The sequence below is a fragment of the Heterocephalus glaber genome, unplaced genomic scaffold (assembly GCF_053883595.1).
Source record: "Heterocephalus glaber isolate CG9 unplaced genomic scaffold, H.glaber_assembly_v1.0 deba00001606, whole genome shotgun sequence".
In the NCBI taxonomy this organism is placed as follows: domain Eukaryota; kingdom Metazoa; phylum Chordata; class Mammalia; order Rodentia; family Bathyergidae; genus Heterocephalus; species Heterocephalus glaber.
In genome coordinates, this window is record NW_028258377.1 from 39,998,908 (window position 1) to 40,013,944 (window position 15,037).

A 15,037-nucleotide genomic window follows, 5' to 3' on the forward strand; every position below is an offset into this window, starting at 1 on the left:
TAGCTAGTGGCTATGGTATTGGACAGCTCAGTACTAGACCTTTAAATAAATATATCAATAAATACTCCTTTACTTTTTGTTAACCCTAAAATAAATATAAACAGATAATTATAGATATATGGGAATGCTTGCTCTGGCACATTCCAAGCTTAGATGATTTTTAAAAAAGAAACCATCACTTCTTAGTCATGAGTCACAATTCAATCAGGGGATCAGGGTAGAAGCACTACACTGATTTCTAATGTCAAATCCCAAAACATACAACAAATCAAGGCCACATAGCAACCATGACAGCTCGATTAAACCAAAACACCTTGCATAGAAGAATACACATTCATTTGTAGACTTACTTTAATGGATTATTATATATTTATTTCCTTTGATTTTTCCTTCGACAACACTGGATCAGACTTTCGGATTCTACATGAGCTTGGGTTTTTTTCTAAGTCAATATCTCCATCAGCAAAAATAAAGACTAAAGCAAACCAGGAGTGATGAGAAACAGAAGCGATGCACAGCAGCCCCCAGAGACTATTTCTACGCACACGCACGTGATCTGTGGTCCTTGCACTGGACTTGAAGTCCAGGGGCTTTTCCAACATGATTCAGCCAGTGATCTTTCTCCTCGAGTAAACTCGGACAGGAAAAAATAGGCCACACCCAAACATGTACAATACAAGGTGGAACACTGAGCAAGGCTGAGACATGCCCCAAGGTATACTGCGAGTGCTGGTGGAAAGAGAATCCTCTCAGTGGGGATGGGGAAGTTTCCTGCACAAGCATCCTTGGGAGAGGCTTTTGAGAATGGCCTTTAATAGAGAGTAACAGGGCTCAATTCAGTGGAACGCTTCTGCCTCCCGCCTGCTGGGCAGTGGAATTTAGTGAAGGAAGCCTCTCTCCTTGCCATGTTGGGATGGAGGACGAGGAGAGATAAGAAAACCCAGGTCTTGGCACTTTCTGCATCCTAACAGCTCTGTGCACCTCACACTGCCCCTTACATGCTCCTGCTGAGGTTTTCCCAGGCTCGCCTCCTGGGTCCAAGCAGCTCCTGGCTCCCCCGCCTCTCCACTGAGAGCACACGCTTGGTCTTGGCCTTGTCCTCAGCCAGCCTTACCGTGGGGCCAGCAGTTCACTCTGCCTCCAGTCCTGCAGCAACACCAGGTGCTGCTTCCTCCTGCTCCAGCTCTCAATGTAGTCAGGAAGCTGCTGAATCAAGAGGCTGCCACCACAGCTTCCGGCTCCAGCATCACTCTGTGAAGGGGAAGTTGGGTGCGAAGTATGAGCACAGAGTTGCTGTGAGGACACTGGACGAAGCCGGGGCAGGGGTGGTGCGTCCCAGAAAGGTTCCTACAAGAGCTGATGCCTCTGAGAAATCACTCACGATGAAAGGAAGGATTAAATCTTCTAAGCACGAAAGAACCGCATGTAAAATTCAGAGATATCAGAGCTGAGTGGGTGGTGCAAGCTTGTAATCCCAGCACTCCGGAGGCTGAGGCAGGAGGATCGCTGCAAATTTGAGGCCTGCCTGGGCTACACACTGCGTTCAAGGCCAGCCCAAACCACATAGGGAGACCCTGTCTCAAAAAAACAAAACAGAGAGAGAGAGAGAGAGACAGACAGAGACAGAGACAGAGACAGAAACAGAGACAGGGAGACGAGAAAGTGTGGAGTGAGTACAGGGGAGAAGGGTGCCGGTGAGCACAGGGAGGAAATGATGCTGCTCCTCCCACAGCAGAGACCAGGCCACGCTAAGAAGTTTGATTTCTTTTTCATTTTTTGTTTGATTGTTCTGGAACTAGAGCTTTAGCCCAAAAGGTCTCACATACTAAGCAAAGTTTGATTCTCTCTGGAAGATGATGACAAGTTAGGCAGAAAGACAAAACGCACTAATGATGGTATTTAAGAGTAAAGGTCACATAGACGGAGATATGACTAACGTAGCAAACATGACCTCTAAACTACAAAACATTCCTGCTTCACTTCCTTGTTAAACTCCATGTCGAATTCAGTCTTTTTTTTTTTCCCAGTACGTAGAATCAAACTCAGGACCTTTTGCTTGCGAGGCAGGTGCAGTGCCACTGAGCTAAATCCCCGGCCCTTAGAATGCATTCTTCTTTTTTTTTTTGGTACTGGGGATCGAACTCAGGAACCACTGAGCTAAATCTCCAGCCCAGAATTCATTCTTTCTTTCTTTATTTTTTTGTACCAGAGATCAAACTCGGGACCTTGCACTTTCGAGGCAGGCGGCTAAACCACTGAGCTAAATCTCCAGCCCAGAATTCATTCTTAAAGGACAGAAAGTGAAACCTTAAAAGGAAAATTAGTATCTATATGATCATCTCATATGCATCTATTTTTTGTTTTTCTGTACTGGAGATTGAATCCAAGGCCTTCCCACTGAGCTACATCCCCAGCCCTTTTGTCTTCGAGACAATGTCTCGCTAAGTTGCCCAGGCTGGGCTCAAACTTACAATTCTCCTGCCCTCAGCCTCCCAGAGTGCTGAGATTACAGGCCTACCACCACGCATGATTCGTCTTGTCTATTTTTAAATCAATATCCTGACGGTAGATTTCCTTCTGGTTTATTTTGTTCATTTATTTGTTTTTGTGGCGCTGGGGATCAAAACCAGGGCCTCACACATGCTAGCCACACATTCTACCATTGAGTTACATGCCTGGTCCTCTGGATTTTTTTTTTTTTTTTTGGTTTGTTTGTTTATTTTGCTGTCCTGGAGATTGGACCTGGAGTTTTACATGTGCTAGGCAAGCACTTTACCACTGAGCTACATCCTCAGCACTTTTTATTTTTTAATTGTGAGACAAGGTCTCCTTCACTTGCCCAGGCTGGCCTGAAACTGGCTGTCTTGCTTCATCCTTCTCAGTAGCTGGTTTATAGACAACCACCATCATTCCTGGCCCTCAAGTTTAAATTAATCACAACAGTGTTCCACTAGTGGAGGCTATCTTCTTATGAGTAGAACTGCACACACAAAACATTCAGTCTGGGCAATGACATTTCTTTTTTCTTTTTTTTTTTAATGCTACAGCCAGGTTTTTTTTTTTAAATAAATTTTATCTCATTCCCCTCTCAAGCCCCTTCCCCTCCCAATGTACAAAAGCTTTGTTTCCATTTTTCCTTCTATTTTCACTTTTTTTCTTGTCCCTTCCTTTCTTTCTCCCTCCCTCCTCCCTTGTTCCCCTTCCCATATGACCACTTTCTTCCCATTTCCCAACATGCACTATGCATTTCAGTCCTTATTTCCACTTTTAGTTTCTCACACCAGAGAAACAAAGCACTATTTAATCAAGTGTGTCTGATTTATTTCACTTATGAGTATGGTCTCAAGGTGCATCCATTTAGCGATAAATGTCTCAAGCTCATCCTTCTTTTTTTTATTTATATATCAATTTGGTACATTTTAGGTATATAATACATTTACATTTATCATTGGGTGTTTGTACCTGAAGGGCTCATTCTTCTTTATGGCAGAGTAGTACTCCTCTGTATAAAAAACCCCACATCTTCTTTATTCATTTGTCAGTTGACGGCCATTTGGGCTGTTTCCAAGATTTAGCTATTACAATCTGTGTTGTTATAAACATGGGTGTGCATATATTGCTGTGGTATGATACTTTAAATTCTTTTGGAAGGTACCAAGAAGAGGTATAGCTGGGTTGAATGGAACCTCTAGTTTTAGTTCTTTGAGGTACCTCCACACTGATTTCCACAGTGATTGCACCAGTCTACACTCCCACCAGCAGTGGAGCAGGGTTCCTCTTTCCCCACAGCCCCGCCAGCCTTTGTTATTGGCTGATTTCTTGATAGCAGCCATTCTTTCTGGGGTGAGGTAGAATCTCAGCATTGTTCTAATTTACATTTCACGAACGACCAGTGACACTGAACATTTTTTCATATGTTTATTTGCCATTTCTAATTCTTCATCTGAGAAATGTCTGTTCATTTCAGATGCCCACTTTTGCATTGGGTCTTTAAATGTGGGGGGTCTGATTTTTTTTTAGCTCTTTATATATTCCAGATAATAGTCCTTTACCTGAATACCTGGTAAAACTTTTTTCCCACTCTGTGGGTTGTCTCTTCACTCTGTTGGTGGTTTCTCTTGCTGTGAAAAGGCTTTTTAATAAGATGAGGCCCCAGTTGTTGATTCTTTGTAGTATTTCCCATGCGGTCTGGGTTTTGTTCATAAGGTCTTTGCCTACTCCTGTGTCCTCAAGCATTCTTCCTATTCTCTCTTCCAGCAGATTTAGTGCTTCTGTTTTAATATTTAGATCTTTGATCCATTTCGATTTTAGGTTAGTGCATGATGAAAGATATTAGTCTCGTTTCAATCCACGGCATGTGGAAAGCCAGTTTTTCCAGCACCATCTATTAAAGAGGCTCTCTTTCTTCCAGTGAAGGTGGTTGGCTCCTTTGTCAAAGATAAGGTGGTTGAGTGTGTCTGGAGTTGTTTCTGCATCCTCTAGTCTGTTCCATTGATCCTCAGGTCTGTTCTTTTGCCAGCACCATAATGTTTTTATTCATAGCTTGGTAGATAGGGATTGTGATGCCCCCTGCCTTGCCTTTGTTGCCCAGAATTGCCTTTGCCATCCTAGGTCTTTTCTAGTTCCAAATGAGTTTTAGGATTGTTTTCTCTAATTCTGTGAGATATGCTGTTAGAATTTTAACTGGGATTGCATTGAATCTATATAGCAATTTTGGAAGTATGGCTATGTTCACTATATCAGTTCTTCCTATCCATTTTCTGATATCCTCTTTTCTTTTCTTTTCTTTTTTGGTACAGGGGATCGAACGCTGGTCCTTGCGCTTGCACAGCAGGTGGCAAAACCACTGAGCTAAATCCCAGGCCCTCTGATAGCCTCTTCAATCTCCTTTTTTAGAGTATTGCAGTTTTCAATGTACAGGTTTTTTATTTCCTTGGTTAGACTGATTCCTAGGTATTTTGTTTTATTGGATGCTATTGTGAAAGAAATTTTCTCTAATTTCTGTCTTCATGAGTCTATTATTTGTATACAGGAAGGCTATTGACTTTTGAGTGTTGACTTTGTATCTAGCTACACCACTGAATTTGGTTATCAAATCTAAAAGTATTTTGGTGGAGTTTTGGGGGTCTTCAAAGTAGAGTATTACATCATCCACAAATAATGATAATTTAACAACTTCTTCCTTTTCTTCTTCTAGTACTGGGGATCGAACTCGGGACCTTGCACTTATGAGGCAGGTGGCAGAATTTAACTTCTTTTTTCCCATCCTTATTCCTTTTATTTCTTTCTCTTATCTAATTGCTCTGGCTAATGTTCCCAGAACTATATTGAATAGGAGTGGTGACAGTGAACATCCTTGTCTTGTTCCTGATTTTAGAGTGAAAGTGTTCAGTTTTTTGTCCATTTAGTATGATGATGGCAGTTGGTTTGTCGTAGATGGCTTTTGCCATATGAGTAAAGACCATCTATACCAATTTTCTGTAAGGTTTTTTATCATGACTGGGTGTTGGACTTTGTCAAATGCTTTTTCTGCATCTATTGAGATGATCATAGTTTTTGTCCTTGGCTCTATTAATGTAGTGCATTACATTTATTTATTTGTGTATGTTAAACCATCCTTGCATTCTTGGAATGAATCCAGCTTGGTCAGGGTGTATGACCTTCTTGATGATTTGCTGCATTCTGTTTGCCAGTATCTTATTGAGGATTTTTGCATCTATGTTCATTAGGGACATTGCTCTATAATTCTCCTTTTTGGATGGATCCTTCTCTGATTTTGGAACCAGGGTAATGCTTGCTTTTAGGAATGAATTTGGGAGTATTGTTTCACTTTCAATTTCACTAAAGAGTTTGAAGAGTAGTGACATCAAGTCTTCTCTAAGTATCTCGTAGAATTCAGCAGTGAATCCATCTGGGCCAGGACTGTTCTTTGTTGGTAGTTTTTTAAATTACATATTCAATTTCATTGCCTGATATTGGTTTATTTAGAATTTCTGTATCGCCTTGATTCAGTTTTGTTAATTTATTTGTATCTAGGAAACTGTTTCTTCTGTGTTTTCCATCTTATTAGAATACAGGTTCTTGAAGTTGGTACTGATGATCTTCTGGATCTCTGCAGGGTCTGTTGCGATTTCTCCTTTTCATTCCTACCTGCATAGATTTGAGTCTCTTCTTTCCTTTTTCTGATAAGGTTGGCTAAGGGTTTGTCAATTCTATTTAATCTTTCAAAGAACCAACTCTTTGATTCACTGATTCTTTGTATTGTTTTCTTAGTCTCCATTGCATTAATTTCTGCTCTGATATTTATACTTTCCTCCCCCACATAGCCTTTGGGCTTGACTTGCTCTTCTTTTTCTAGAAGCTTAAAGTTCAACCCTAGGATGTTTATTTGATGGGCAATGACATTTCTATGTGGCATTCAGCTCTTCGTGCCTTGTCTCCAAGGTAATTTTTTCATTTTTACTTTCCCTAACAGCATAGTATTGCATATTCTACTCTATTAAAAAGTAGGTTGGTGGGCCGGGGATTTAGCTCAGTGGTTTCGCCGCCTGTTGCTCAAGCACAAGGACCCAAGTTCAATCCCCAGTACCAAAAAAAAGAAAAAAAGTAGGTTGAGGCCAGGGATTTGGCTCAGTGGCACCAGGCCTGCCTTGTAAGTGTAAGGTCCCCAGTTCAATCCCCAGTACCAAAAAAAAAGTAGGTTGGGCAGGTATAGTGACACATACCTATAATCCCAGCTCAGCACTTGGCAGGCTGAAGCAGAAGGATCATGAGTTTGAAGGCAGCCTGGATTACACAGAGAGAGACCCTGTCTCAAAAAAAAAAAAAAAACACCAGAAAATGGCAACCTCCCTTGGAATCTAGCTCTGTGGTAGACCACTGGCCTAGCATATACAAAGACCTGGGTTTGATCCTCAGCACAGGGATAGGGTGGTAGGGGGAGAATTTCTTAGAAGAAGCTGATGGGACCCTAGGAACCATGTAACTGAGTGTGTTGTTAGGAGGTGGAGCCTGGTCAGAAGAGATAGGTCCCTGGGGTGTGACCTGGAAGTATATTGCCCTTCTCGGCTCTCCTTTTGATATAGGGAAAATAGATGTAACTCCCAAACCTGCTAGATATCTGAAACTCGCTTTTGTGCTCTCTAAAATTAAAGAATGAATTCTAGGAACAATGGAGGTTAAGAGTAGGAAAACTTTATTGAGAGAAAGACAGCTTCTGTCTAAGGGAGACAGAGGGGGGAATGGAAAGTGGGTTGCCCAGGACCTTATTTTCCAAGGGGGTTTTACAGAGCAAAGTCCCAAGGTGAGGCAGGTTCAAGGTGAGAGAAAACTATAAGACCCAGTGGAAGATCACGAGGTGGGGCAAAACCATGACCAACCAATAAGATTACAAGTAGAGTCACCCAGGCAGTATTGATTAAATGAGGATCAAATGGGAAAACAAGTCAAGTACAAGTAATTTCTCCATTTAGAATATCAATCACTGCTATTCATCTCTAGGGGAAGTAGTACCTCTTTTCTTTTTTATAATGCTAACCTCTTTTCTTTTTATAATGCTAGCTGGTGAATGTACCTCAGTTGTTCTCCTTGTTGGCTCCTTCACTGTCCTCCATGTTGGCTCCTTGAGGGGGGCCCTGTCTAACTGTCTACAAGATATCTAAGTAACTTACCTATCTACAATATTGTCCCCTCTGAAGAAGTACCTCTAACTGCCATGAGGGGGACAAAGGACAAAGACTGTTCTGGCTACTTCTGGCTGAAGAGGGTCGTAATTGTGATTGGCAGTAAGAGATACTCCACGGAGTGTCTATCTAAGGGCCCTTGATAGGCACCAGGCAATGTCATACTGGGTAGCTATATAGCTTTAAATCTGGAGGAGACAAGGCCAAAGAAACAGTTAAGAATACATGGCCCAAATAATAAGATCAGCAGGATTGTTATGAATATGGCCAACAACTGCTTCCACCAGGAGGAAACCGTAATAGCCTCCCACAAAGAGGATAAGGAGAAGGTCCAGGGGGCTTCAGAATCTGACATGGCATTAATCTGTTGTCTAATATCTTGAACAGCTGCTGAGATATTAGCAGGTGAATCAAGAATGTACACACAACACTGTTTTTATAATTGCACAAGTACCCCTTTGTGCTGCAGTTAGAATGTCTGATGCCATTCTGGAGGATGGCTTGCCTCATTAATTTTACTTCTTCAGTTAAGACAGAGAGTCCACTTGTGGTGTCATTTAAGGCCTGCTGAATATAACTAGTTAAGGCCTTGATATGCTGCATGACCTCTTCTAACCCTAGGGAGGCGATAAAGATAGAAGCCAGAGGATCATCCAGTGAAACACACTTCTAGACCATTGATGTTGCAGGTGGGGTAAGTTTGCAGGCTTGTTGATGTTTTTGACACTCCTGCCTTATAACCATGCAAAGTCCAGCATGCATTTCCCTATGCATCCAGGGGGTATCCAGGGCCACAGATTGATTCCACAGGACCAGTGAGTGCCATTGGTCGCTTCCCATCTAATTCCAGGGCGATTTAACCAGTCTGTGGCAAACCAGTCCTCAGCCTATAAAGTTATTATGTGTATACACTGTTCAGGGGATGTCCACCCCAAGTATCTAGTAGAGTTAGACCAATGAGAATAGGAATGATTTTTCTGTTCCCAACATAAAGGGGCCTTTCTTCTAAGGTGCCCTGCAGTGAGCGTTAACCATATATAGTCACCCCATATCTGAAAATAGTCACCTTGATATCTATGGTTGTTGTCCCTCATGATTGGCCCCTTATTTTTACTTAATAGGGGTCTTATTAGAGCCTGTAGAGAGGCTTCCATGGCATTATTAGAAAAAATCTGATCATGTACAGGGTCACTAAGAGTATAATTTATAGGCCACTTAGTTACCTTGTATTGGTGGGCTGACCTATGAACTATTGAACTCTTTTGTGTCTCATCAATATAATCTTGTAGCTTATTCCAGTCATTCCCTTGAAGTGGGGATACCCACCAAGGAAATTCTGATGTACTTGACAAGGGGAACAGGCCACATATCTATCAAGATATTTGTCTTAACAACTCCGCATATTCCTGTGTCTACCTTAGAAAGGAGTTCCACTCTCCTTTAAGGGGCAAAGTAATTAGTAAAAAAGCTAAGAGCAACATCTTAGATTACTTATCTGAGGACTTTTTCTTTTGAACAAGAATTTTTAGTTTTGTATGGGTTCACAGGAGTATCTAGGTGTTGGCTCACACTCGGCAACAGTCTCTGGTTCCCAGAGCTTGTGGAGTATCCGGGATTCCAGGCCTGCTACCTTAACAGCTGATGGAGTCAACAGGATCACAGTGTATGGTCCATCCCAAGTTGGTCCTAGGGAAGTGAGGATGGGGGAAGAGATTTTACCAATACTAAATCTCCAGATTGTAATATGGGACTTCCTCTTTCTCTAGGCTGAGCTCCTGTTAGCTGTTGAAGAATCTGTTGGAATTTAGCCAGTGAGGTGACATCTTTTAGTAAGGCATGTGTTTCTCTATCAAAAGAAAATCATTAGTGAGAAAAGGATGTCCATAAACCATTTCAAATGGACTCAGGCCTAGAAGTTGAGGTGTATTTCTTATTTTGATAAGACCTAAAGGTAGTAAATGAGGCCATTGTAGGTGAGTCTCCTGAGCCATTTGGGGAAGATGTTTCTTTAGGGTTCCATTCATCTTTTCTGCCTTTCCCAATGATTGTGGCTTCCATGCACAGTGAAGGTGACAGACTGCCCAGTGTCTGAGAGATGCCCTGTGTGACTGTCACTTTAAAGAAGGGCCCATTGTCACACTGTAAGCTCTCAGGAAGTCCAAAGCTGGGAATGATTTCTAAGACCAAAACCTTTACTACTTCCTGTGCCTTCTCTGTTCAACAAGGAAAGGCCTCAACACAGTTCATTTAAGTATCTACCCAGACCAATAGGTATTGGAGTCCCTTACTCTTTGAGTAAAGTCTAGTTGTCAGTCTTCTCCAGGGTATCTACCATGTCTCTGTATACCTTGAGGAGCTATGGTCCAGTTAAGGAAACTGTTCTTTTGGCAGAGGTCACATGTCCTAACTATATATTGTATCGTCTGAGAAAGTCCCTTTGTTATGAATAACTTTGAAGCCATCTGCTGTGTCTTGTCTCTCCCCAAGTGAAGGATTTTTCCCCCCGGGGATTGAACTCAGTTCCTTGCACTTGCACAGCAGGTGGCAAAACCACTGAGCTAAATCCCCGGCCCGTGAAGGGTTTGATGTAGAGACTTAATAATTTTCCATTGACTAGTGCCAGGAAGGAACACTTTATTATCATCTGACTGTAACCATCCTGATGGGAGGAATTGACACCCATGGGAGAGAGCCCACTCGATCTCTGAGTGAGAATATTTGGGTCAAGTATGTTCAAGGGACCCTTTCCAGATCAGGAAGGACCCCAAGCAGCTTCTTTTGCTGCCACATTAGCTAGTTGATTACCTTGAGATATTTCATCAACTCCTTTTCGGTGTCACTTACAGTTAATAACCTGCTATTCTGGAGGGGATACAGACAGGGTATAAGAGTTCATCTATTTCCCTATCATATTTTACAGGGCATCCATTGGCTATTAGATAATTTCTTTCTTTCCATATGGCTGCATGGGCATGCAATATTAAGAAGGCATACTTTGAATCAGTATAAATATTTACTTTTTGTCCCTTACTGAGTTGGAAAGCCCTGGTCAAAGCTGTGAGTTCTTTTAGCTGAGCACTGATCCCAGGCACAAGCGAGGAGCTTTCAAGTGTCTGGTGTAGAGTCACTACTGCACACCCTGCCTTTCTTGTCCCATTGCCCATGAAGGAACTGGCATCAGAGAAGAGGGTCAAATCAGGGCCAGTAAGGGGAGTATCTAACGAGTCTTCTCTGGCTGCCTATGTGTGGAGAATCCTGTTCACAGTCATGTCTTCCAGCCTCAACTTCCTCCTTTTCTCGTAGAAAGGTGGCAGTTTAAGGAGGAACATGTCTTTGCTTGAATAGCTGGCACTTCTAGAAGGAGAGCCTTAGTTAAGAAGTCAGTGCTCTGATAGCCATAGGCTCCCTTTGGAGGAAAGAAGTCCTGTCACATTGTGAGGTGTGTATATAAGATCTTTGCCTAAAGGCAGCTTGGATGCCTGTGGCACTCGGAGAACTACTGCAGCCACAGCTCTGAGACACACAGGGCATCCCTGGCTGCAGTGTCTAACTCATGACTCAGACACCCTACAAGCTGTCAAATGGGTCCCCGATACTGCATAAGCATTCCCAAAGCCATGTCCCACCTTCCATCAACATACAAACTAAAACAGGGTCCTGTCAGCAAGCTCAGTGCCAGGGCATTTAGAAGCGCTTGCTTCAGCTTCTGGAATACAGTCTGTGGATCAAGTTCCCAGGTTAAAATATGGGTATCTGTCTTTTGGGCTTCTTGTATAAGCTGATAGAGAGGTCATGCAATTTCACCATATCCTGCTATCCAAAGGCAACAAAAGCCTATAATTCCTAGGTGTCCCTTAGCTGTTTTAGAGTCTTAAACTGTGGGAAGGAAAGAATTGGTTTAATTCTTTCTTCCCCCAGTCTTCAGGTTCCCTTAGATATAATAAGGCCTACATATTTTACCTCAAGGCTGCAAAGTTGTGCCTTAGATCTAGAAATCTTATGACCCCTGTCCCCTAGAAAATTTAGTAGACCATGGGTGCCTTGGCTACAAAGCCCTGCTGAGGGGGGACATAGCAGTATATCATCTACATATTGTAAGAACTGGGAACATTCAAAACATGCCAAGTTGTGGGAAAGCACAAGGTCCCGTACTGACCCCCACTGTCCACTGTGTTTCCGAACCTCCAAGATTGCAGTGTTGCATGGGCAGTTACAGACTTCAAGTAAACCTTGTGCTCTTAAGTTGTCAATTACAGGCAATAATCCTTTTTTTTTTTACTTCAGACCTCAGAGGATATTGTCTCTGGTGAGGAAAAATAGTAGGATCTTGGAGATGTATTTGTACTGGAGTAGCCTTTATTGCTCTACCTAACCTACCTTCAGTTGCCCATACTTCAGGATTTCTTTCTGTCTCTACAAGAGAGAGGCAGTATACCTGACCTAGGTACACATATATTACAGTATTCAAACAAGATAAAATCTCTCTCCCAAGGAGGGGAATTGGACTTTCAGGCATAATTAAAAAGGAATGGGTGAAGAGAAAGCCGTCCTGGTTACAGCCTAAGGGTTGTGAGAAATAGCGAGTCACCTCCCCAGTGCCTCCTCTCGCTGATGTATGAGGGCTGGAAGGAAGGCCAGGCTTCAAGAGAAGGACCGAGAGACGCATGCCGGTGGCCAGCAATAGGACACTTTTCCCTCTGCAGTCCTGATTACCCGGGGCTCCTCTGTGGAGATGACAGTCCGGCCAGAGGGAGGAGGCAGAGAGTTCCCGGGGCCCTTCAGTCCTGCTGGGCCGGCTGGTAGGATGGGTCTGAGCTCTGGGGCCTTCACCTTAGAAGGCAGTCTGACCTCCAGTGGTCTCAAGTAGGGCATGGTCCGGGGGGCTTCTCACTGCAGTCCCTCTTAAAGTGGCCTGGGTTTGGCAGTGGTAGCAGGTGGGCTTGGTCACCGAGCTCTTCTTGGACCCCCAAGGATCAGACCTAGAGTCTATTTCTTTAAGAGCTGCTGCTAAGGTAGCTGCTTTCTCTCAATTCTGTTTCCTCTCCTTGGCCTCCTCCTGCTCTTGATTATAAAATACTGAGGAGGCAACTCTCACTAAAGATTCAAATGAGCTATGTGGACCAGAAGCCATCTTTTGTAACTTTTTTCTAATATCTGGGGCTGACTATATAATAAACTTATTCTTAAGAACAATCTGTCCCGGGCTGGGGATTTAGCTCAGTGGTTCTGCCCCTTGCCTCCAAAGCACAAGGACCCTTCAATCCCTGGTACCAAAAAAAAAAAGAATAATCTGTCCTCCTATTGAATCAGGAGCTAGGGGTTGATGTTTTACCAATCCCTCTTGTAAGCAGTCTAAGAGGGCAGAGGGGTTTTCTTTCTCCTCCTGTTGAACAGTTGATAACTTAAGATAATTGAAGGGTTTAGTTTTAGTCCTTCTTAGGCCCTCAAGCATACAAAACTATAGATGTCTTCTATACCAATCTCCTATGTGATTGGTAGGCCAGTAAGGGTCCTGTGTAGGGACTGCTTAGGCTCCGACAGGAATCAGTGGTTCCCCTGGCTTTCTTTGTCCCGGCCCTCTATAGTTCACAAGATGCTATTCATTGCCAACTGTAACGGTGGCTCGTAATGCTGCTTGTACTGCATTGGAAGTCAGTGTTTGATTTAAGAGTAACATTACATCCTTCCAGTCCAGTTCATCGGTCCCCTAAAGACATCAATGTACTTATCAGGGTCATCTGAAAACTTTCTTAGGTCTTGTTTGGTTTGTTTGAGGTCACTGAGAGCAAAGGGCATGTGGACACGATCACGTACAAGAACACTATTTACTTCTTGTAAGGGATATTGTCCTAGAGGGGCTTGAACAAAATTAGCTAAGGATGATTTAGCCCTGTAGAGGATTTAATTGTAGCTGGCCTAGAATCCTCACCCCTAACCCTAAAGGATAGGGAGGAAAGACCTCAGCTCCGAAGGACAAGTAGGGAGAGCTCTTGCCTCAGCAGTAGCGGGCAGGGTTTTGATAAGGGTTGCCTTAGAAACCTCATCCTCAGATTCAGTAACAGTAGGTGGGCTTTCCACGAAGGCAGACTTGGAAATTGCACCCTCAGTTTCCAAAAGGCAAGGGTGGGAAACCTCCGTGATAGGGGCCAGAGGTGTCTGGCTTTCCTGGGGCTCACATTTACATTTTGAACACAGATAGGGATTATTTCTTAATGAAAAGACAGTCTGAACAGAAGGCAGTTCTGACCGTTTTGCCTCTTTCTTACAGTACGATTCTAGTTGTGAAACGGCATCATCATCAATACTTCTGTTTGTATTCCATATTGGCTCTAGGGGATAGGTAGGCCATGCCTGGATGCAGAGAAATAGTAAACCGGTTTTTTTTTCAGTATGTGAGGGTTGAATATTTTCCAATGTTTAAGAATACATTCGAAGGGCCAGGGATGTAGCTCAGTGGTGCCATGCCTGCCTGGCAAATGTAAGGCCCTGAGTTCGATTCCAGGTACTGGAAAAAAACCCTAATATGACAAAGAATACATTCCAAAGGAGTAAGAGGTTCAGATATGGAGTTCCTCATCTGAAACAAGAGGGAAACAAATAAAAAAATAAATAAATAAAAACACAAGAGAGAAACAAATAACAATGTCCCATAAGACCCTTTGATTCTCATACCCCCAGGGCATCCCCCAAGGTTCATTCCACTCCAGGGCAGGTAGCTGCCCTCTGGAAAGAGACCTAGAAAATAATACTAGACTGGACTATCTACCCTTTTACCAGCACGGGATCTTATCTTCCCAGGGAACTCATCTCCTTACTGCAGCAGGCACTCTCAAAGCACAAGGTACAATTGACTTTAGGCATAACAATCATGTTTAGAGAAGGAAGTTGTAGTGGACTGACTAAAGGTCAACTTGTAATGCCCAGCTGAACTGAGTTAGCATGGTCTGGGTGTGGAGGATCCACCTGAGCACTGTTAGTAATAGCCACAAAAAGAGAACTGGAGGGGAAGATCCTGGCCCACTGATTTGCTACCAGAAGCTTGCTGCGGATGGTTTTCCTGATGCAAACTAGGATGTTCTCATCAGTGGAGAAGCTCGGGGACTCACCGTCGCTGGGAATGGCTGCTGTTTTCATTGGGGGAGCTCTGATCTTCACCATAAGCATCATTTCCTGGCTCCAGTGTGGATCCCTCAGCCTGGTAGCACAAATCCTTCATCTCACCAGTGTAGATTTTCTGGCTTCCACCACTGGCCTTTGGGCCTTCCAGGTGCAGATCCTCAATACAGACAAGCATGAGACATTGCTGTGGGCTCTAGGCCACTGGCTAGACTCGAGGAGGACATTGCCTTGGACTC

General features: G+C 43.3%; 1 protein-coding gene across 4 annotated transcripts in view; it reads right to left on the reverse strand.

Moving 5' to 3' along the window:
- The window catches only part of Lyrm7 (LYR motif containing 7), a 264,174-nt gene that overhangs the window by 88,026 nt on the left and 161,111 nt on the right, over positions 1-15,037 (reverse strand). The window contains exons 5-6 of one of the 4 annotated variants that reach the window (XM_087194594.1): positions 14,789-14,958; positions 7,179-14,259 (exon numbers count right to left, since the gene is read on the reverse strand). In XM_087194594.1, coding sequence (XP_087050720.1) covers positions 14,900-14,958 — 59 coding nt within the window. In that variant the 3' untranslated portion in view covers positions 7,179-14,259; positions 14,789-14,899. Of the gene's footprint in view, positions 1-1,114; positions 1,252-7,178; positions 14,959-15,037 lie in introns of those variants that run through there. The other 3 variants (XM_087194588.1, XM_087194596.1, XM_087194593.1) reach the window with 3 other exon arrangements.